Source organism: Podarcis filfolensis (assembly GCF_964270895.1).
Source record: "Podarcis filfolensis genome assembly, chromosome: 10".
NCBI lineage: Eukaryota > Metazoa > Chordata > Lepidosauria > Squamata > Lacertidae > Podarcis > Podarcis filfolensis.
The window spans coordinates 51,162,534-51,185,453 of NC_139612.1; the positions used below are offsets into that span (position 1 = coordinate 51,162,534).

The window sequence follows — 22,920 nt, forward strand, 5'->3', positions numbered from 1 at the left end:
TACTCAGTGTGAAGGACGAATGAACCACATTAGACCACAGCATCACTAGTTTTAGAGGCAGTGGAGATGTTACGTGAGATAACAAACTGATATTCATAACAGGAATAGAAAAGCATGGAACATAAGGGAGACCAGAAGTGGGCAGAGTTCCAGTGGGTTTCTGCTAGTAATTGTGCCAGTTCTCTTTTCCCACCAGGGAATAGAATTGTGTGTGACTGCAGTCAAAACAAAAAATTTAGAACTGCTTATTAATATCGGTACCAAATTGGTTCATATATTATAAATGGAAGCTTAAGGCAAGGCAAAAGTGTGAGTTGTATACACACAGATTCACTTTGCTGGGTTTTGGGGTTGGAAGATATAAGGAGGTGTATTTGTGCTGTCTCCTTACACATTGTGCTAAACCATAGTGTAGTGTGTGTGAACAAGCCACAGCAAACCTCAGGCTCTCACACGCCACCTCTCCACCCCTCATGTTGCCGAAAGGAGTTCAAGACTTTGCTTCTACTTCTAATTCATCACTGTTTGCTGCATTGCCTGGACCCAGAACTGTGGTTAACATTAACTATGGTTAACTTAAACCAGACAGCTTCAGAAACCATGCTTTGATGTTGCCTTGTTTTAAACTATTAAAGGTAAAGGGACCCCTGACCATTAGGTCCAGTTGTGACCGTCTCTGGGGTTGCAGCGCTCATCTCGCTTTATTGGCTGAGGGAGCCGGTGTACAGCTTCCAGGTCAAGTGGCCAGCATGACTAAACCACTTCTGGTGAACCAGAGCAGCGCATGGAAACACCATTTACCTTCCCGCCGGATTGGTACCTATTTATCTACTTGCACTTTGATGTGCTTTCAAACTGCCAGGTTGGCAGGAGCTGGGACCGAGCAACGGGTGCTCACCCCGTCGCGGGGATTTGAACCGCTGACCTTCTGATGAGCAAGCCCTAGGCTCTGTGGTTTAACCCACAGCACCACCCGCGTCCCACTGTTTTAAACTAGCCAATACTAATGTTAATATTATTTGTTAGTCTGGACAGCTCAACAAAACACTGTTAATCAGAAGTGCAAGCCATGCAAGGGAAGGGGAGAGGAAGGGGCACAGCTCATTGTGGTTTGTATTATGCTAAACCATGGTTTAACGTAATGTTCAAATGTGGCCTATAAGGCTTTTGGTTCTTTACAACAATAGGAAGGCAGAAAAACCTACATTTTGTTGTAATATAAATATTTGCTTTCCTTCAAGTTTGCTTTCCTTTTCTACCCAAGGACAAGCAACATTTCAATTACCTTGCCTCCAGTGTTTCTCTTTTCATACCCCACATAGCTGTTTCTCAAATGTCCTGAGCAGTCAGGAATATATTTGAATGTGAAACTTCAGTTTCGAAAGCATTTTTAGATAAACGACACAATGGTATGTGCTTTAGTTAGCTTAGACTCCTCTTTATTAGAATTTCTCATAATTATCCCCCCCCCCCAAGTAATGCAATCTCTGCCCAAATGCCACTGCATGTTCCCACTTGTCACATCTGTTTCCAGACTTTCCCACCCACTCTGGTCCTCCACAACCTGCACAACTTCGGTCTTGGCAGAGGGGGACAGATTTGCCTTTGATCGCCTTGCTAATGTTGTGGTGCTGGCCAACTGAAAGAAGAGACCCAAATCATAACAATTCCCCATGTAACGTCGCCTTCCAGGATACTGGTCACATTTATGTCTTGGAGCCCAGAGATGGACAGCTTCTAAGGGATGGGGATGTGAAAGGCTGGCTTAACTGTCCCTAGTCTCGCTCTCTGCCTGCTTTGGTAAAAGAGGAGCTGCCTCAAAGAATCTGACAGTCTCTTCCAAAGAAAACATGTGCTTTCAAATATATTTGTTTGGTTTGCAGAGAGGAGCACACCTAGCACATGCATAATTAGCTGAGGCTACAGAGCCGCCTTTTCAGCAGGGAGATGTATCTGAATAACTTATACATATTTCATAATGGAAAAAGGGACAGAAAATTGCTAATTTGAAAACCATATGGTTACATCTTAAAAATTCTTTTGTAGTACAAATCAAAGGTAGGGATTCTCTTAGAAGTATTAAATTATTTCAGTGTGCCTAATACTGTAACATCTAATTTTCCATTTTAGCTATTTAAATAATATTTAAGAAAACGCACGCTTTCAAAATGGTATTTGAAACATTGAGTCTGTATACCAAAAATCACAGTGGACGTGCCCGCTTTTTAAATTGTTTTGGACTCAGGAAATCTTTTGTGTGTTTTGATACAGGAACAGCTTGGGTTATAAGTCTTTATTTCCTGAAGGTCCAAATTGATTTAAATCTTAATCTTGTCTATTTTTTGGCCTACAGGCAATCTTTGCAAAATATATAAAGAACCATGAACTCAACCTTTCTATTCAAATAAGTTAGTAGAAATAGTGGATTTCAGATGCTGCCATAGATATCATGTCAACGTGATTTATATATTTTTTTCATTTTGCCATAGGTGTTTACGTTGCTATGGATTGCTGACTGGATGGTTCACCACTTCTGGAAAAAAGGAAAAGATCCTGACAGTTTTTCTATCCCTTACCTTACTGCTCTTGGTGATCTTCTTGGAACTGCCTTACTTGCCATGAGTTTTCACTTTCTGTGGCTCATTGGTGATAGAGATGGAGATGTAGGAGACTAATAATGCAAACAAGCACACTAGCTGATCCCATTAGATGAAGATGACAAACAGGAGACAACCACTTGGCTTACCATTTCATCTGAAGAGGACTCCAAAACAGTGGTTGAATTCGGATATTATGGTAACTTAAAGGTGGCCCTGATATCAAATCGCCTTAATTTTAAAAGGGGGGGGGGAGACGTGGAAGTGTGAAAATAGGCTTTAAATGTTTTTACACTGCAGGGGAGTGTGGCTGTTTCTTGCTGGCCACAGAAAGAGAAAGGCCAGCCAGTATTGTACCAAGAAACAAAGTCCAGAAACGTAGTTTATGGGCAATTAGTAGCAGAAAGATGTGACTTAACCACTGATGTGTCTCTTCATCACAAATTTACTTTTCAGTGAACAGCCTGACTGCATTTCAACTTATAATGGGTTCACAGTTATAGTTAAATCTTCTGGAATCAGACACCATTTGCTAAATAAGTAAAACAGATGATTTGTGCATGTAATAAAGAAAAGTTCGAGCAGGACATTCTACAGGGTATTCAACACTCCTTTTTAGTCACAGGTGAGACAGAATAAAGCAGCTTCTATTCCAAAAACTTGTTTAATCAGCTGAAAGTGGGAAAGAAGTTTCTAACAGAGATAACTCAGTACTATCATGCATGGACGTTAATGTTGTATTAATGATTGTATTTTAAAAGGTTCAATGGCACAGTTTAAAAATGTTCAGTTTTGTCTTTTGCGGTTTATTGTAAAGTATTGGAAATTAAGAAGAAAAAAGTGGGGCTTTTGATATGTAATTATGGGGGAACTGCAATATGGATCCTGAAGAGAGAGAATTGGTGAAAGGGTGTTTTTTTTTTTAATTTAAGAAATAGTCGAAGAGAAAGAAACCGTGGACATATTCAGCCAAGTAGTTCTGCCACACAATTCCATCCAGCAAGTGGCAGCTGGAATTTTAGTCTGCAGTCCTGTATGCTCTTACTTTTGGGGGGTAAACCCTACGGTACTCAGTGGGACTTGCTTCTGAGTAAAAATGTGTGAGATTGTTCAGGGCTTTCCCCCCAAATGATCATTGGATAGAGCAATCCTTATGGAGGCAGGGGAGGGAAAATCTCTGGCATGTCTATTCTTTAAGAAGTTTCTAGCCTTTAAGAAGAGCTGGTCTTTAAGAATCTTTGGCAGATATGGTCTTTGAAATTTCTGCTGGATTTATACCAGCAAGGACAGGAGATCAGACAGAAAATAAGCATGCCAGTTCCAGAGCTGGTGCATTTTCGCTCCATTGTTGGTGGGGTGAGTAATGTCAGGAGATAAAAGGAATTTGGATCCCAGAGATCCCAGATCCATCCCTAACACCTCTCGTCCCTCCCTGCCCCTCTCAGAGCACCAGCTGTGGAGGTTTCTACATCTGCAATGAGGAAGCCTCTCAGGATGGTCCTCCTCTGCTCAGGTCTGCAATGTCCTATAGTTCCTGGAATAACCTTGCAGGGATCATAGGATCGTACCCTTACTGCGAAAATGATTGGGGTTGCTACTCTAACATTCTGGAGGATTCAGGCATCTTTCAATTCAGAACAGTGCTAGTCTAAAGAAATAGATTTCCCCAGCACTCAAACGGGGGGAATTTCATAACTGATAATGAAATAAACCAGAATAGTTTGGTCTGAGAAAATGTCATTGCCCATGCCTGGTATGTCAGTTGTGTGATGCAATTAGTGCTTTGTAGAATGTGATTATGTGAGTATCACAGGTACCTGTTGACTAGTGCCTGTGGCACACTGATAAAGAAATGAATAGCTCCCATCGTGTCTGCACCATTTCAGGTTTTGTGTTTCAAAATATCTGTAAAAAACCCCAACACATTTTCCCATTGTAGTACGGGAACTTTCAGGCAGGTTGCAGTCCTGAAATTCATTTGTGTAATGCAGCTCTGCAGCATTATATGTTATATCCCAAACATTACAGGCCTTATCGCTTTTTATGTTATTGGAATGTGGGGGTTTGGTGGGAAGATTACCCAGTTTATGGCTGGCTTTGTGTGCTGCCTTGGGTGTTCTATAAACGAAGCAAATAACTTTTTAAACCATGGCAGTGCAACCGCTCCCCCCTCCACAAACCACAAATGTGGCCATACAAGTTTAATTGTGATGAATGGGCATTTTGCACTTCCCATTAGTATCAATGGAATTTGCACAAGGTGGATCCCTTTTCAGATATCCAAGTTACATCTAGTTGATTTATTTCAAATGTGGATATGCAAATTAGGCAGTGAAAGTTATGTACGAGACCCCAGTTTTCACATGCTGACTTTTATTGATCTAGCAAAAAAAAAGTTCATAGGCCTAGTTGCTCGCTGAGTACCCTCATCTTCAAAGAAGTTCAAGATGCTGGCAGCTGTTTGGCTTTCTAATTGAAACCTTACATGAATAACTTTCCCCACACATTAAAAGCATTAAAAGCTTTTGCATAATTATGACCGGACTGCTTTGCTGCTGGAATTGCAAGGCTAGCACATAAAATAATATTTCAGAATAGTGAAGGAAAATTGGACTGTCCTCTAGGTTCCCTTGTTCCCCTTAGTCTGTGTTAGCATTAATCAGAATGGTACATTGTCTGTAGTACTGTAGATAGCACTCCTATTCATTTTGTTTTAAAAAGCAGTTGGAGATAACTCAGAATCCTTTTATTTGGGGATATAGATCTAGAAGCAATTAAGCTTAATTCTGGTTGAGCTACCTTTATGTGGAATTATGGTCTGATGAAAAATATTTTAATGTTTGAAGAGGCTATGGAATTTTAAAGTTTTTGGAACCAAACCCACATAGCTTCTGAGAAAAATACAAATAAAATTTCTTCTGTTTTTAATATATCACTATCCATATGTGTGCTACTTTAATTTGTTTGGGGCTCAAGATATGTGTATGCCGGTGCCTAAGATGTACTCAATATACCAGACCAGAATAACATTCTGTCATACTACTTAACCTGAAATATAAGGAAAGGTAAGCAGTAATTGCCAGGGTACGTGTGTGTGGCAGCACCAGCAACCTCTAAACCAGGCATGTCCAAAGTCCATTTCAGGGGCCTAATCCGGCCCCTGTGGCAGTTTATTTCCCGAGGTAAATCCTAAAAATACCTCAACAACAATCCTAAAGAAAAGATCAACAAGTTTGGGGTAAAATCATAAAAAAGCTCAAAAAATTCAATCCTAAAAAGAGGTTAACAACTTCGGTTGCCCTCACAGCCCTTCACTTCATCAAATCTGGCCCTCTTTGGAAAAAGTTTGGCCACCACTGCAAACCATCTGCCATTAAATGCACCACAGGCATTATGTGTGAGGTGGGTTTTCAGGTAGAACATTAATGCAAAGAATACCTTTTAAAAGACTCGTGCAAGGACTTGATTTGGCCATATTGTACTTACTGTAAAGTTCCCTTTATATTAGAGCCCTACAGTTCTCTAATAATTATTTTACAGCTTGCTGGTGCCCAGCAGAAGAAGGATAAGATGCAAAGGTTGGGACTTCTTTTGTGCCACTAACCTCTTCCACAAACGCACAAGCTTGGCTCAGTTAGTGTGACAACTGATAGGTTCATTCTTGTTCCCAGTTATGACCACATATCCAAGGAGGACCTGAGCAGGACAGGAATGGGGATGTGTGCAGCGGTGCTCTGAAGGTCCCTGAATGTCTTCAGGAAAGCAGTAGAAGCAGCGTGTTTCATCTGCAATTGCTGTTAGCTAGAAATATTAGGTCTTTCATTTGGTATTGAATGCTGGGTGTGGCTGACGCTTAATACTAAAAGTGCCCAGAATAGCATACAACACAATCATATGAGATCAGAGAGACCACTGATAAATGAACCATACCTAGCAATCTTCCTAAGACGTTCAAGGTTATTTTATTCCTCCTTTTGACGTTGAAGAATTAAATTTTGATTCTAGGTCTAGTTGGAAATTATGTGGTGGCCTAGATTATGCCAATATTATAATATATCCATAACATATCTTCATGGTCACACCATAACTTTGCTTTATGTTGGCCTATAAACATGTGGTTTGTAAAGACTTGTTGGTTCATGTCCTGGGCAATGGTGGCCTTTGGATGGATAAAGATGGTCATGGCAACCAATGGAGTGCCTCCCTTTGATATATCATGAGCGTCTGGTTTATCAAAGAATTGGGGTGTTTGAGTAAATAAGAATTGATTGCCACAACAACTGGGGCACTCTTCAAGTTGGCAAAACACCATTAAGACATGCAACAGAATAGCACAGAGAATAGATCAGGTTTTCTTCTTTGGTATTGAAATTGTACTTTAAACATTTACATGTCTTAATAAATATTTAGAAGCTTTTTCACCTAAGAGCTTATGACATTACATTAATGTTTAATAGATTACAACTCTACAATTGCAGCACACTTTGCCACAATTAATATGCAGCTCTGGGAAATGTTACACCTCCTGAAATTGAAATGGAGCTCACCGTGAAGTAATTCTCAGGCATGATGTGATAAGGTGGACAGCATGCTTGCATCACTTTTAAACCACAGTTATGCTTAGCTTGTGGGACACTAAACGGTGATCTACTCATTGGCCTTGTCTGTACCCCCACTTTAAACCACAGGCAATCTCAACCATGGTTTACAGGTGAATGTGCAGTGTGTTGGTTCACATAGAGAAAATTGTGGCTGTTTTGATCCTTCCCTGCTCCTGCTGAGTTACCTGGAGTTAAACCATAGTTAGGCATTATATCTGAACCCAGGCTTGAGGTTTCTCTGTCTCCAAACAAGCCATGAGCTGCAACCAAGGTTTGCTCTTGGTTTACAGTTTGTTGTTAGTTTGGAGGCAACAAACAGTGAGCCTGGGTTTTGACATAGTGTTAAGCTAAATTGTGGCTTATTTCTGGTAGTACAGCAGGAGCAGGGAAGCAGCAAAGTGGGGACAGTTTTCTCCCTGTGCACCAGCAAACTCTACTGTGAAAAGTTAGCAAATTGGACTGCTGGAGAGATCAGTGAAACAGTCCTGCCAATCCAATGACTCGCCCTAACTGATAGACAGCTAGAAATAGCAGAATTCAAATGGTTTCTGTTTCAACACACTTCATTGTTCAAGGACATAAGGTTAAAATCTCCTGGATGTACATTGATTTGAGAATATCTGCAGATGTATTTTTGGTCATTATGTGACTTGTGGTGGGAGCTGACACATCTATGGAAAAATAACTCCCAGATCCAATTTCCTGAAACACTAACTCTCCAAGTGAAATATATGCATTTATGCAAAGAGCATAATCACAAACGTTTTCACGAGCCTCCTTCTCTACAGCCCCATGAGCACTCCCCCATCGGTTGTCCAAGACGGTAGAGTTGTGGTTTGTTTTTGATCTTCCGAAGTTCCCTTATCTTACCTAAGCACATTGATGCTAACAACTTGGAAGGTAATTGCTCAGTGCTTCTCTCACATGCCGGGCCCATTCCTGTTGCCTGGCAACGAGAGCAACAGCAAGGGAGAAAAAGGGGAAGACAATAGGGAACTGCCACGCAGGCAGGAGCAGCTTAGGTCTGGATTTGAGGGGCTGAGGGAGGGCAGGTGGAAATGTTTTGGGAGCCTGTCTCACTTGGAGAACAGAAGAGCAGAGGGTCACTTCTTAGCAGTTTTCAAGTGCTACCATGGGGGGTGGGGAGAGAGCTGGTTAATCAAAGTGGCAGATCAAAATAGCAGCAAAGAAGATCCAAGGGGGAGCTGGGTAGCAAGACCGACACTTAAAATTCTGAGGGGAAATCCATTTTGGTCTTACTGCAGAGCACTTGGCTGTGTTTGCAGCTTTTCTTCAAATGCAGCTCTCTGTTTGCAGAAGGGTATCAATGGAGGTGAGGATGGGGAGGCGTCATGGCAAAAGGAGTGCTGCTGCATGTGGATCAGTGCCTGTGTGAGCAGGTGGAGAGAGGCAGTGAGATCAAGTCCTAACTGCTAAAATGGGCCATGAGGTAAGTTGTGCAGGGTGATTTCAAAGGGCAGGGGAAGCGAAACTGCTACCTGCTGGATCAGTCATAGTCTGATTCCTGAGCCAGATTTTTATACATGCAAATTTATTCTTCTCTACAGAAAGCATCTATGCATCTTGTTCTTAACAAAGCAGGGCAGAAATAGCAAGTAAAAGATTTATATAGGAGTGTGGATTTATTTGCCCCAAATGTTATGTGCATGTAAGCCTACATCTAGGGATGATATTTGATCTTTCCAATATTAGGATTCTATAATCCTAAAAGTTCATAGGTGAGGCAATGTAACTGTTCCTGATATGCCAGGTTTGCTATTTCTGTGATTGCACCCTATTTCTAAACTATTTTATGTCCCCCGATCTAAATTGCATTTCCCTCTCTGAAGCTATTAGACTTTTCGGGGCAGCAGGGGGAGGAAATATCTGATCAGCAAAGTTCTTGTCATTTCATTTCTCCATACTGCAAAGCTACATTTTAAAAATTATTTTCTGCAATACAAATTGCACATAAAAGCTTATTGCATTCACTCTAATAACATTTTTATACCAAAGTAATAATGTACATTTAATACAAGATGGCCAATCCATTATGCGGCACCATTTGATTGAAGACAAATGTAGCAATAACTCGGGCATGGCAGGAACATTTACAAATTACCATTTTCACTCATGAAGATAAATATGAACAGAGCGCTGCTATCATTCAGACTCTTGGAACGTCTTTCTCTTCCCTGCATAAAATCAGATGTGGAATATGGATGGGGAAAGAATTGAGCTGTGTGGTCTATAATCGTGGCAATTTTAAGGTCAGAAAGCCTTTCAAAAGTCTGCCATTGCTGGCACAGGAACTTCTCCACACCCCACGCCCCCTGCTCAATTAAACATCTCAAACTCTCAAGTTTTAAATAACATCAAATTTGAGGTTACAACATGGTAGGAGACATGTCAACACTTGCAAGTAAATCTTCCTGTATCTTTTTTTTAAGGCATCCACATCACTTCAGTTTAGGACCAATCTTGCTCTTGAAGATTCATGCTGGAAGACAATGGTGAGAAGTCACAAGAATACCTAAATGTCTAGTTAAGAAAAGAAAAAAAACCATTAAAGCAGCAGTTAGGGAACCTGTAGCTGTCCAGTGTTGGCCTACAATTCCCATCAGCCCCAGTCAGCATTAACAATGCTCAGGAATAATAGGTGCTGTAGGCCAATAACATGTTCCCTATCTGAGATTCCTAGCAACTGAGATTCAGAGGCACACTCCTTCTGAAAGTGGAGGTAGAGCCTAGTCATCATGGACTGATAGCCTTCTCCATGAATTTATCTAATCCTCTTTTAAAGCTATCTAATTTGGTGGCTGTCACTGCCTCTTCTGGGAGCAAATTCCGTAGTTTAACTGCGCTATGTGAAGAAGTCGTTTTCTCTGTCCTACTGAGTCTTCCAACATTCAGCTTCATTCAGTGTCCCTGGGTTCTAGTTGGTGAGTGTGGGATGGCACAGGGGCAGCTGCCCCGGGTGCAAAATTGTTAGGGGGCACAAGATTTCAACACCCGGTGCTGCCACAATACAGCTGTGTGCTTCCGTTGCTGGGCTCCGTTAAAAGCGTCTTATCCATGCAAACCAGGAAGTGACCTCTCCAGACAATGGAATGACTCTTCTTATCTATGTGGCTGGAGTCTCTTGGGTGATGTGGACGCTGTTAGGCAGTTGAATGCACATGTATATGGCATCTCCCTCCCTCCCACCCCCTCACTCTGTGCGGTCCCAGACACTGGCAACCCATGCTACACCACTGGTTCTAGTATTATGAAAGGGGGGGGGGACTTTTCTCTAGCTACTTTCTGCACACCATGAATAATTTTGAGCTGAGTACGTGGGAAATATCACATGCAATAAAAACACACACACGTTTCAATTATTTTCTTCAATTTAATTGAAGTTACTTAGAAAAATAATCAGGCTTGAATGGCTTTGTGTGTGTGTGTGTGTGTGTTGTGTAAAGGAACAATTCATAAGCAGTTAACATTTGTGTTGGCAATGTATAACTTAGTTTCTTTTTTTTATTATCAGTATATTCAGATATGCTTTTCCTACAACAAGCCTTCTACTGCATACAAATAGGTAAAAAAAAGAAAAAGAAGTCAAACCCCCACATAGATGTTAAATTATATGTACACATTTTGTATTGTTCATGCGTGTAAGAAAATAACACTCTCTGTAACAAGAGCAATATTAAGGACATTCCCTTTTGTACCTGAAAATAGTTGCAGCTTTCTATAGTTAACCTTCGGAGGGGTCAATTAGCTTCAAAAGCTCTTGGTCTGTGCATCACCTTACATGCCAGTTGCAGTAGATAACATTTGGTTAGATCCTTCGAAAATATTACGCAGAAATGCAAGGCTCAGACAGTTTGCAGTCTGAGATGAGGTGAAAAACAAGATGCATTTTCATCCCAGATGTCCACAGATGGAAGCTGATCACACTGGCTGCCTCCACCAGCATCTGAGGGCAGCCAGCAGGTAGCTTAGGGGGTGAAGGGCAGGCTGAGCAGCCAGGCCACACAGATCTGACTTCCAAGGTTTTGCTGGCACTCTCTGCCTCTTAACATTTGCTGTCTGAAGCAGTTGCCTCCTCTACCTAATGGTAGGGCTGGCTCTAGAGAAATGCTAACACATTTGAACACATTTTTAGTAATATGCTGAAATGCAAAGGGATTTAAATATGAGAGTGTGTACTAATGGAAATAACTTCCCATTTTGTTTTGCTGAAGGGGTGGGGGCAGAGATATAAATATGTTTTGTGGCAAAATGGGGCAGTCTGATAGAGGCAGTTAAAGGGGGAGGGAACAGCACAGGAATGGGAACAGTTCCCAAGATGCAAAGGGTCATAGAACTATAAAAGTAACGATGTCACTTCCTAATGTTATCTCTGTGCTCTACCCCATGTTCCATGATGCTGTAGGCAAACGTAAGAAGCAGAATGCAGTCAGTTAAGCAAGATGGCGGCCAGAAAGGGATAGGCAGGGATGGCTGCCATTTTGATGAGAATCTTGGCAAAATGTACAATGCCTATGCCAATGAGCTGCTTAGTAAATATGCTTGGAAGGGGTGGCAGCTAACAATGCTCGTAACTAGTGCTAGCTGATGTGTTGCCAGTGTAATTTCCCACAAGGCTCCCAACACAGTGCCAGTTTGAGGCATTGTGGGAAATTAAAATGGTGGCACCCCAGCCCTCACTACTTTAATAACTCACAAAGCCTTGAATTGATGATATCTCAGGGTCATTGTGGGAAATGACAATGGTGGTTCCCAGACGCAATTCATCTGGTGCCCAGCACAGCCATCTATGGTGTGCTCTTCCACCTGCTGTGGCCCAAGCAGTTACCTAACAATGCCATGTGCTGGTGCCAAGCCTAGAGTCCACTTGCCACCTCCAGAAACTGCTGCGGCTGATGGCAGAGAAGCCCTCTGCTCTGTAAAGCTTTGTTTGCCTGGATTATGTCCACCACTTTCCTTGCAATGTAGCTGTCCTACGGGAGACCATCACCCAAGGGAGACATATTTCAGCATGTTAATGACGGCAATAAACAAATGAAAGAGACATAACAGGGAGAACACATATCTACTGGGTTTAACTATCTACAGTTTGGTACCCAAGGCTGCCATCCTGTACACACTGAACTCAATTTCTCTCTGAATATGCATAAGAATGCACTGCACATCTCTGAACCTGAGCCCTCATTCTACTTATTCCAACGTTGAGGATCTTGTGGTCCTCTACAAGATAGACTCTAATAGCTGCCAGCCAGCATAGCCAATGGTCAAGGAGGAGGATGGAAGTTGTGGTTCAACATCACCTGAAGGTCTCAGGTTCCCCACTCCTGCTTTAACCCATTGCAACCATTTGTTTGGTGAGCGATTTCCTACACAGAGTTGCACTTGCTGTGCAAGGGACTCTGAATGAGGGAAAGCACGTGCTAAAGAATGTGAGAAGGCAGTCTCTTCCCTTTTGGGTCACTAGGACTCACTCAGAACGTGACAGGATTTCATCAAAGAGCAATGATAGATTACTCCTGTCTCAGGCCTCAGGCATCCATATGAAGACCTTGCTCCCAACTAGAGGGGCTCTATCCTCAGTGGCCGAGCTTCATGCTCCAGCATCGGGGAGGGAGGGAGAACAGGCGGGGTGTGGCTGGCACGCGTCCCAGGGGCATGGCGCAAGTTCTGGGGGCATGGTGCGCCGCCCGCTGGGGCGTAGGGCGTGTCCTGGGGGCGTGGTGCACCACCTGCGGGGGTGTGGCACCCAGTGCGTGGGGGGGCAGCCAGGACAGCACCCCACCAGGATCATAATGCTGGGGGCAGTGTGCTTCCACTGCCCCCTCTTCCTCCACCAGTGTCTATCCTGCAGTTTGGGGACACAAAGCCAACATGAAAATTCACTGCCTTGCAAGGAAACGCAGACAAGCAAAGGAAAATGGGAAAACATCATGAGCACGCTGTGTATAAACATCCACAACCTATATTTTTGAAGAAATACACAAGAGAAACAAGTTCATCGTTCTGGTTTTTTTTTTTAAGAAACAAAAACAAATAGCAGTTGAACTATTGGTAGGGGGAGGAAAAGTTGCGGAGGGGAACACAGCAGGATCTGTGAGAGACCTTTGCTATGAACCTTCTGTGACTCACAACAGACTACACACACACACACACACTTGCCAGATTAGGAGCATCCCAGGCCCTGAACTTTCAGGGCCAAATCCTGACACCTAGGGATGGCCCCCAGCGATGTCATTGGACAGGTGCTGGTAATGAAGGTTAATTGGGAAATGAGGAGAGCAGGCCCACCCTTGAGTGTCTATGCTATAATTTGTGGCCAGCTCCTGCTGAGCTGAAGGTTCCAAGCTGTATTTTTGTTTTATTATGTATTTTGTGTTCTCGTTTTGTATTTTTATGTTGTGAACCAACTTGTGCTCTTTGGGCAGCATACAAATTTTATAAAGAAGAATACAATCTTCTTTTTGTTATGAAAGGCACTCTCACAAACCAGGAGGTTCAAGTCATCCTCCACTTGCCACATGGAGGGGCCCTGGAGATCTGGAGGTCTGGCAACCCTACATACCTTGGCAGATGGAGAACCACTTCATGCTGCAATCTCATTCTGCTGAGAAGCATGTTTGCATTAAGCAGTCACATGTAGAGGGCCTGTTTTAAAGCTCTTTCCCCTCTTGCAGAGACCCTGTCTCCTGAGCATTGTATTTATGCATCTACTCACATTTTCTCTTCTTTTATTGTATTGGCCATTAACAATAGGTTTTCTGGGTGGTGTACATTTAAAAAAACAAAGCAAGCTAAAACAACATCATGAGACTAAAACCAACAACAGAGAAAGCAGTAGGGTTCAAGGTCTAAAAAGCCACTCAACCATGCTTTTAAAGTTGAAATGGGAAAGACCTCTGCAATTGACCCCAGCCATGAGATTTCTTAATCTCTCTCTCTCTCTCTCTCTCTCTCTCTCTCTCTCTCACACACACACACACACACACACACACATTACAGCATCCTAGGGGGTCAATTCCCCCCTAACCTTTAAGATCTGGGAAGATCTGGTTCAGGCAAGTTACAGTTATAAACAAGTCTGTTTTGAGGGGGGACACTTTGCCAATCCCAAAATAACAGAGCTTTGTTTAGAGAACAACAAAAGCCAACCTTTTATTTGAACCATCTAATTTTTCCTCCCCCTTTAGTGACAGTCTAGAGTGCAATACTGACAAGCGAAAAGTGTTTGATCATCACCTCCTTGCTCAAAAATGGAATCCTATTCTCTTTTCCGCTCACGGCAAACAAGACAGATGAGAACTGTAAAGAAAAGAATTCAATTTATTCTTCCCATAGTGTATTTTCCTGATCTCTGTCAAAACAGCGCCACAGATAAAAAACAGTGCACTGCATCATAAATAGTTCACTTGTTGCCTACTCAGTTGGGCATCCCATAAGTAAAAAGAAACTAACAATAAGCAAACTTTGCAGTGCTCTTCACTGGCAGAATACATGCCTTACTCCCTGCTAATTTGTAATGAATAAACTATAATTGCCTGTTTAAAACAATTTCCAGACAATATACTACTCATCGTATCACAATCTGCCATCTCACTGATTGATAATTGATGAGAGTTTCAGTAAGGAATGGGGAAAATATATAATTTACCTTAAAAATCATTGTAAACAATTAAAATTATTAGTAGGACTGGAAAGACACTTGTAGTTTAACATTGGACTATGGTTGTAATGGAACTGGATTAATAGAGAGGATGCAGGAAGAAAAAAAGTTAATGTAAGGACCCACAAAGGGAAGGAGGGAAGTCCATGGGAATTTATAGAATTCTCTTTTTGTTTTGGTTGTTTGACAATTGCTTGTAAATTTCAAAATCTGAAAATTAATAAAAAAAAAAAGCAATTTGCCATCTCACACAGAACAATTTCTACTGGATATGAGAGTGTTCTACTCCAGTTCATTTTTGAATTTTCGTTTATATAGGTTTGTTTTTAACTGCCTGCAAGGAGTGGGGAGAAATTCATTTGGTTTACACTTTAATGCAAACTTCCCAAATCTGCACCATCCAAAATGATACACAAAGCAAACCAAAATTCTTCTTTGAAATTCACACTTCTCCAATTTTTGAGGCAGTTCTCCATCCAAAAGAATGCATATGAAAAAGACTCTAAAACTTGTGGAAAGTCCATGTAAAAATATGCATATGAGTGAAAAGAACACACAAAAATGTGTTCCATCTGGGGGAAACCACTTACAAAAAAAATGCACATACTAGTAAAACTGCATTTAAAAAATGTATATATCAGGAAGAATGCACTTGAACACGTTGTGAATTTTCATGCAGGCTTTTTCATTCAACAATTCACAAACTTATGTCAAAATAGGATGAACCAAATTTAAGATAGGAAAAATGGGAAATGGAAATTGATGGATTTGTCCATTCCTACTGCCTGCAACTATAAAACATCAGGAAAAGGACTGGTGAATCTCTGCTCTGGCTGTGTAAAGTTTTCTGCATAATTCGAAAAGAAGAGTGGGTTTGTTTGTCTGCTTACATAAGGGAGCACTCCCAAATCCCCAACTCCCCGCAGCCTGGCACAGGCATGGCACAATCTACCCTTAACACCAGGACGCTGCTGTCCCATTCTGCTGATTGTGCCTCTGCACATACTATGCATGTAAAGCACGTTCTCTTCCGCAAAGCATTCTGGGCACTGTAGTTCATTAAGGGATGCTGGGAATTGTAACTCTGCGAGGGGTAAACTGCAGTGCCCAGAGTTATTTGAGGGAAAGAATGTGTGTTGAATGTGCTTTAATGGAATAGTTTATACACAAGCTGAGTTTGCAAGGAGTTTACTGGTATCAGTCCTCTCACAGACACTGTCAAGCAATACACTGAGGAACAGAGGGTGGCAAAATCTGAAGTAGGCCAAAGTCAGCTGACAAAGAAAGGGTGCAGCACTGAAAGAGACTCTCGCATCTCTTCTCAAGCTTCTTTGCTGTGACTCAGTTGAGGTGCCAGTCAGCACCTGTGAACCAGCTTCACCGAATGAAATGGAGCCGCCTCCTGTGACTTCTGTAGCTGGTTTCATATCACGCCTTTGGAAACATTCCCTGTGACAGTAGTATCACCAGAACAATGTCTTTCTCCAATGATACTTGAATTGAGCACATTTCTTGAATTTTTGGATCATTTGTTTGAGGGCATTAGAATTTCCCAATTATGATTTACTTCGCCTTTAGGCCCCTCATCCCTTTCATCTAGACTCTGCATATGATGGGCTGCCCCGCTCAAATCATGTGATATCTGGTATCCTCTTCGGTGACATGGTGCTAAGTCAAAGTGCCAGCATGTGCTACACCCCTCAGCCACTACAAAATAGGTCTTTGGACCAGGCTCTGCTTACCAAATGTGCCAAAGTTGGCTCTTGAAGTACCAGCCTCTCTTACAGTGCTGTACAATTAGTGAGATCAGTGGTGTGCGGTCAGGGGACTAGGCTAGTCCCCTCAATGTTCCTGGCACATTAGACCTTCCCAAAGCCCAGGAAGCCTTTTACTGGCTTGGGGAGGGGGAGCACGATGTTTGTGTGTGTGTCGACCGCCCTCCCCAATGGCCCTTGCAAGCTGGTGCCTCTGCCCCTAACTGTTCCCCTAGGAAAAATTTCACCGCACGGCACTGACTGAGATAACAGATGTGAAGAGAACTGAGCAGTTGAAACGCTATTCTTTAACTAGGGCTATTTAGGGGTTTGACTAAATGACCCTCAGTGTCCAACTCTACAATTCTACGATTTTATGATTCTACTCTTTATTTTTTTCCGGAAAACGAGCTGGAAACTCAAAATCCACTAATCATTTTCAGCATGTTGGGCTACATGTTACAATAATATTAGGACTGTCAGCCAATTAAGTTAATCTTCATAAATCATGGGATTTGAAAAAAACACATTAATTAATTGTTTTTCCAATCTGTTGTCAAGAAAAATTCTCAAATTGTTCTCAAGGAAAAAACACATTCTTTAATTGCTTTAGGTGATAATGAGCACCCACCACAGAGGCTCGACCTTAGAAGGCTTCTATATGAGATTGTAGAAAGGCTTCTTCTAAGACGGTGCTTGCCACCTACGGTCTCTGTAAGTACTTTTGTAAAAATCTACATTGTTTTTAAAAGCTGCAGCCCAATTAACTGGGGACATATTTTTAATTAACCAATTTAAAATCGTTTGGTCCATCTAACCATTCATCCGACTAGCCACTGCAGCCTTAAATAATATTACTACCGATAGTATTTCTCATGGCAATGCAGATGGATCACCTCTCATCCATCTTGATGTCAAACAAGGGAATGCCAAGTATGAAGTAAAAAATGATATTAACATCATGTCTGGCAAAGTAGAGATTTGAAAATTTTGCTCTGTACAAGATACATTCACATTTCTTTCAGTCACAGACTTTAAATATTATGCATGTATACACATATATATTTAAGCAACTCTGGCTGTCCCTTTCAAGGCCAATGCTATCACACACGGCATCATATATGGTATTCTGATAAAATTGCTCCTTTGTAGGGCATTCGGTTTTGTGCAGGTATTCTAGAGCACAGGGATCCACCCTAAAGGAGAGTCCCTGCTGTCATTTCATATTTGCAATGGGAACCTAAAAATGTTGCAATAGTTCAGAACGTGGTGCTGGTTCACTCATTAGGATACAGTAGGAATAAGAAACCTGCGGCCCTCTAGGTGTTGTTCTACTGCAACTCCCATTACCCCTGACCACTGGCCATTCTGGCAGGGGCTGATGGGAGCTGGAGTCACCCAACATCTATCCTTGTCTCTTCCTTATGGGAAACCAACGATCATGTCTTCAGCTGCAGGATGTTCTTTGTTTTGGAGCACATGTCATGGATGGAACGTGGCATTAGGGGTAGGGTGTATGCAGCATATTCACACCCCTTCCCAATCATTTTGCTGGTGCCTTCTCTGAAGGCTGGGTTGAGCCAACTTTGCAGGAAGCCAGGGATGGACACTGGGCCCAAGATACAGGGAGATGAGAAAGGGCAATGGTGTCGCAAGGAGTACTGTACATGCAAGGGGGTCCCTACAGAAAGAACAAAATCTGAGCACTGTGGGGGTCAAATTAGACGTTGTGGTTGCCAATCAGCTGTCATACCATCTTCGAAGGACTTGGTTTTCCCATCAGACTCATTGTGTGCACCGCTCAATTCATTGCAGGGAGGTTGGGAGGTGGTTGAAGTGTCTGGCTTAATATTGGACTGGCCCTTTTAAGGGTGGAGAGACTGAGTAAGGCAGTCCACTTCTCCTCCTTCCCCTTGCCCTTCATTTTGGAAGTGCACATGTGTGATGTTTTAATACATTCTCGAAGGTGAAAGCCTCACCGACCTTGCGTCCCTGTGGACAAACGTTGGGCCTTCATCTGTGTGTGATCATCGGCAGAAAAGTGTGTCTTACAGATCAGAGAACCACAAGGTTTTGACATATATATTTCAAGGTAGGGTCCCCCTGAGCCCCTTAAACCCATTCATGTTCCAATGTTTCCAATTATTTGCACACATTCTTCACTAGTGGAACATTCAGTAATGACATTAGGGACAGAGAGACAAACTCCTGCAAGGAATGCACAGGAAACATTTTCTTTGTCCACACAGTGTTGCATCTTGGCTCCTAACAAGGAATCTATTGTGTTCTTAAATAAGCATAAATAACATAAAAGGCTGAGATTTATGAAGAATGCAAAAGGAAAAGAATTCATCAGGACACAAATAATACCCCCCACGCGCCCCGCACCAAACAGTGTCGCAGTTACTAGTCACATCTAGAGCTACAGCCGCCGCAGTTTTCTTACCCTGCAAACAGAGCTGTCCCTTCTTACCGACAATTTAAATAATAGATTTCCAACTATGCTGCTCGCAGCATCATTCAAAAAAAGAAGAAAATATTAACTTACAAAATAACCCATTCTTCATATGTAATTGTGACAAATAAAAATCTTAAATAAAACAGGTTTCATATTCTTTCCCCCTCTTTTTCTCCCTTTTCTCTGGCTCTCCACCTCATTCCAATTTCAGGTAGCTTGGCATTGAGTAATTGAACATTAAAAAATCAAGTTTGTAGACTTCATACAGCTGTGTTTGGTGCTCTGAACTGATGTTCTGGAAGAACTCTGTAGTCATTTCGTCAGTAGTTCTTGTAGACTTTGCATAGGTGGGGAACTTGAGATAGTTTCCTACTCCTGCAAGTTGAAGAATGTAGTTGGAATCCTCTTCGAGTGTCTCGTATTTCCCTATGAGATCATAATGGATGTGGCAGGGATGGCACAGAGAGTATACAGTCTGCCAATGTTCATTGAATGGCTCTTCTCTTTGGGTGTGAGGGTCTATGAGATAAGCCACAAACTCCTCAAATTTCACATCATCGCCTTTATGTAGGGCTTCCTGGGTTGCATTTTTCCTTTGGCGCTTGACAATTTTGGTTCCATATCTCTTATGAAAGGAGGTGTTATACTTCTGGGTGAATTTGTTTCTGTAGGCTGACACCAGTCTCTCGAAAGGCTCACGGACAAACAGGAACTTCATGTAGTTTTTCAAGCGGTGGTTGATCTCTGGGATGCTGTATTGGTTGAGCGTCTTCAAGTTTGACGAGACATGGGCTTCGTTAGCTGGTATCTCCATCGGGTCGCTGTATTTGCCCCTCCCGTTCAAAACCATCATGACTCTCTTCCAATTGGTGCAGGCCACTTTGGGTACGTAGCAGTAGATCAACTCATGATCCTCGTCAACCACCAAATGCTTGAGGTCGTTGGGTGTCAGCACACGACGTTTCCTGCTAGACATGCTGTTGGCTCGGCATGTATCCGTGACTTGATCCCTCCGGATCTGATGAAGGATGGCCGTGCTGGATAATTCCAACTGCGTAAAGAAAGAACAAAAGTGGATAACTCAGTACAGTTTGCAAACACTTGCTGCCATCTTGGGCAGAAATCCAAAACCTACTTCTATACACAAATTCCTCTGATGTATTAACAACACAGCAACACACAAGGCTGCAGAGCCTTTGCTGGTCTTTGTTAGTAATGTGGTCTGGCAAGGGACCAACCCTAGGCTAAAACATCCTGCATATAAGAATTGCCTTCCTGGGTAAGATTAAAAGTCAATCCTGTCCAACATTCCAACAGTGACCAGCTGGATGCTCACAAAATAGTAAGGAAGAAGGCAGCCAACCCCTGATGCCTCAGCATCTGGAGGTCCCATCCCTAACTATCATAATCTTGGCTGTTATCATAGGCATGATCTGCAGGGACAGCGGTCAGTCACACAGAATCGCCAAGGTTGAAGAATACTTTACAAGGTTTCCATTCCGCTCAAGCATTGAAGAACGATACACGTATATCCTAATACCAAATGTATTTTCAGTGTACTTTGTCTGAAACATCTTAACTCTCGTAGTTATATATAGAAAATGAAGTTCTTTCTGCTCCTGCAGTCAAACTCATTTCTACGGAAGAGCAGAACTCAGGCTGACCTTTGCCGCTGAGACGCAGCAGGAGGCAGAGAGTTTCAAAAAGCCTTCGAAAATGAACACAGTATGTACTCTTGCTGCTGATGTCTGTCTCACTCTAGGATTAATTGTCTTGGCTTCCTCATTGGCTGTGACCTTGGCAAGTGAAATAAAACGTGTGGACACCTCGGCTATTCTCAGAGGAGGACAGGCAGTCAAAAGTGCTTTCTTGAAGCTTTCTTTCTTTCTTTGCTATTGATGCTGGCCTCTTATTGCCAGCCAAATCAATAAGAGGTCAAGGGCAGGCAGACTTTTAACAGGTAGTTTTTGTTGTACAGCACTCAAAAGAATGCTTCCTTGCAGTGACGTCCTTTGTTGTGGCTATGCATTTATTAAGGATTCAGGAATGCAAAGAGTCATCCGCTTTCAAAGAACAGGGAAGAATTATAGGAGAATTAAGAGCTGCAGGGCTCAAACCAGGACATAGGAATGTAAGATGAACCTGCTGGATCAGGCCACTGGTCCATCTGGTCCAGTGTCCTGTTCACACAGTGGCCTACCAGATGCCCGTGGGAAGCCCGAAAACAGGACACAAGGACAACAGCACCCTGCCCACCTGTGATTCCCAGCGACTGGCATTCAGAGATCTAACGCCTCTGACAGTGGTGGTACAACATAGCCATTGTGGCTCCTAGCTACTGATAGCCTTGAAGGAACCTTGAGAATCAGGCACCCAATCCTTATGCTCTACCAAGGGCTGGTGAGAGAGGAGAATCACAGCCTACCTCCTGTTTGTACTCTTTCCCTGTACCTGGCCTGCCTTGGCACTAGTACCTGGCTGGGCAGTTGTGATGGGGGGGGGGGGCTACTACCCTACCCTACCCTGAAGACCTCTTTTCTCATGGACCAATGAGCTTCACATGGCTTGGAGCCACCATTTAAAATTTTCACAATGCCCTGGAGCAACACTAAATCAGGAATGCTCCAGGGCATTGTGGGAAACTACTCAATGGAACATCCTTCCGCTGCTCACTAGAGCCTGCAACCCGCCACAGGGTAAGTCCACCAAGTCTCATGATCTTCTTATGAGGATCCCTCCCCCTCAATCCTAGAGCCATTTGCCCATTGTTAGAAAGCTATGATTAGTGGTGTTCTGAGTATTTTTATTCCTAGACTAAGATACACCCTTGTGGAGGGGAAATTGAAAGTGTGAAGCTGCTCTAAGACAAAGACAGATGACTCATTTGTTTACTCTTCTTATCCTCAGCTCAGGGGCAAGCAGGCTGACAGTGGGAGGGAGGCAGCAAGACATCACAGTATAATTGAAAGTGCTGGTGGGGCGAGAGAAAAAGCTTAAAGCAGGGTAGCTAATGTGGTGCTTTCCAGCTATTGTTGGACTACAAGACGCATCAGCCCCAGCTAGTATGGTCCATTGCCAGGGATGATGGGAGCTGTAGTCCAACAATATCTGGAAGGGACCATGTTGCCTACCCGTCATATAATTTATCCATATTTATCTCCAAGACAGATAACCAATATAAGGCATAGTGCAGATTAAGAGAAATATGATGATGAAGATGATGATGACAATGACGATTAGTAGTAGCAGTAGTAGTATACTATCCTTCATCCAAAGATCCAATAGCTGGATATAAACACTCTGGACTGGCTACACACTATTCCCTCTGGGCAGGTAATCTCTCTCCCTCTGAACATTCAACAAGCCATCTGAATAATTTTAGGTCAGAAATCAAGCCCATTCTGTGTGAGGCCTTTAAACGCAGTCATCAAGGGCTGTACCTCAGCCACCAAGGATGCTACACCTTTTTCTTCATACAGCATCTAGATCCAAGACAATCTCCTGAATTAACCCAAATTGCAATAGAAACTAAGTTTACTCGTATCACTGAACCTTGTGAAGGAAAATGCTCTCCTCCCCAAGATTGGTTCAGATGCCTAGCCAACTAACAGGCTTGCAGGCTGCAACCTTGAATGCCTTAGGCCTCAATCCCCTTGGGCCTCAAAAGACAGGCCAGCTACAGTTTCTCCTGCCTTCCCTCTGTCCTCCTTTCATCTGCCTTCCACCCCTCCCCTGCACAAAATGAGCAAACACATAACATTCTGTCACATATTAATTGATTAACTAGTCAATGAGTTTTATTGCCTTAGCTGTAAATTGTCAGCATCTTCAA

General features: G+C 42.6%; 2 protein-coding genes across 12 annotated transcripts in view; one reads left to right on the plus strand and one right to left on the minus strand.

The window, feature by feature from the left end:
- SLC41A2 (solute carrier family 41 member 2) overlaps nucleotides 1-5,535 on the plus strand; it is a 43,956-nt gene extending 38,421 nt beyond the window's left edge. For both annotated transcript variants that reach the window (XM_083574114.1, XM_083574113.1), the window contains one exon: nucleotides 2,490-5,535. In XM_083574114.1, the coding sequence (XP_083430240.1) occupies nucleotides 2,490-2,675 (186 nt within the window). In that variant the 3' untranslated portion in view covers nucleotides 2,676-5,535. The remainder of the gene's footprint in view (nucleotides 1-2,489) is intronic.
- Nucleotides 5,536-15,099: 9,564 nt separating this feature from the next.
- The window catches only part of CHST11 (carbohydrate sulfotransferase 11), a 199,985-nt gene continuing 192,164 nt past the window's right edge, over nucleotides 15,100-22,920 (minus strand). For 8 of the 10 annotated variants that reach the window (XM_083574149.1, XM_083574146.1, XM_083574145.1 and 5 more), the window contains one exon: nucleotides 15,100-20,139. In XM_083574149.1, coding sequence (XP_083430275.1) covers nucleotides 19,285-20,139 — 855 coding nt within the window. In that variant the 3' untranslated portion in view covers nucleotides 15,100-19,284. The remainder of the gene's footprint in view (nucleotides 20,140-22,920) is intronic. The other 2 variants (XR_014539176.1, XR_014539177.1) reach the window with 1 other exon arrangement.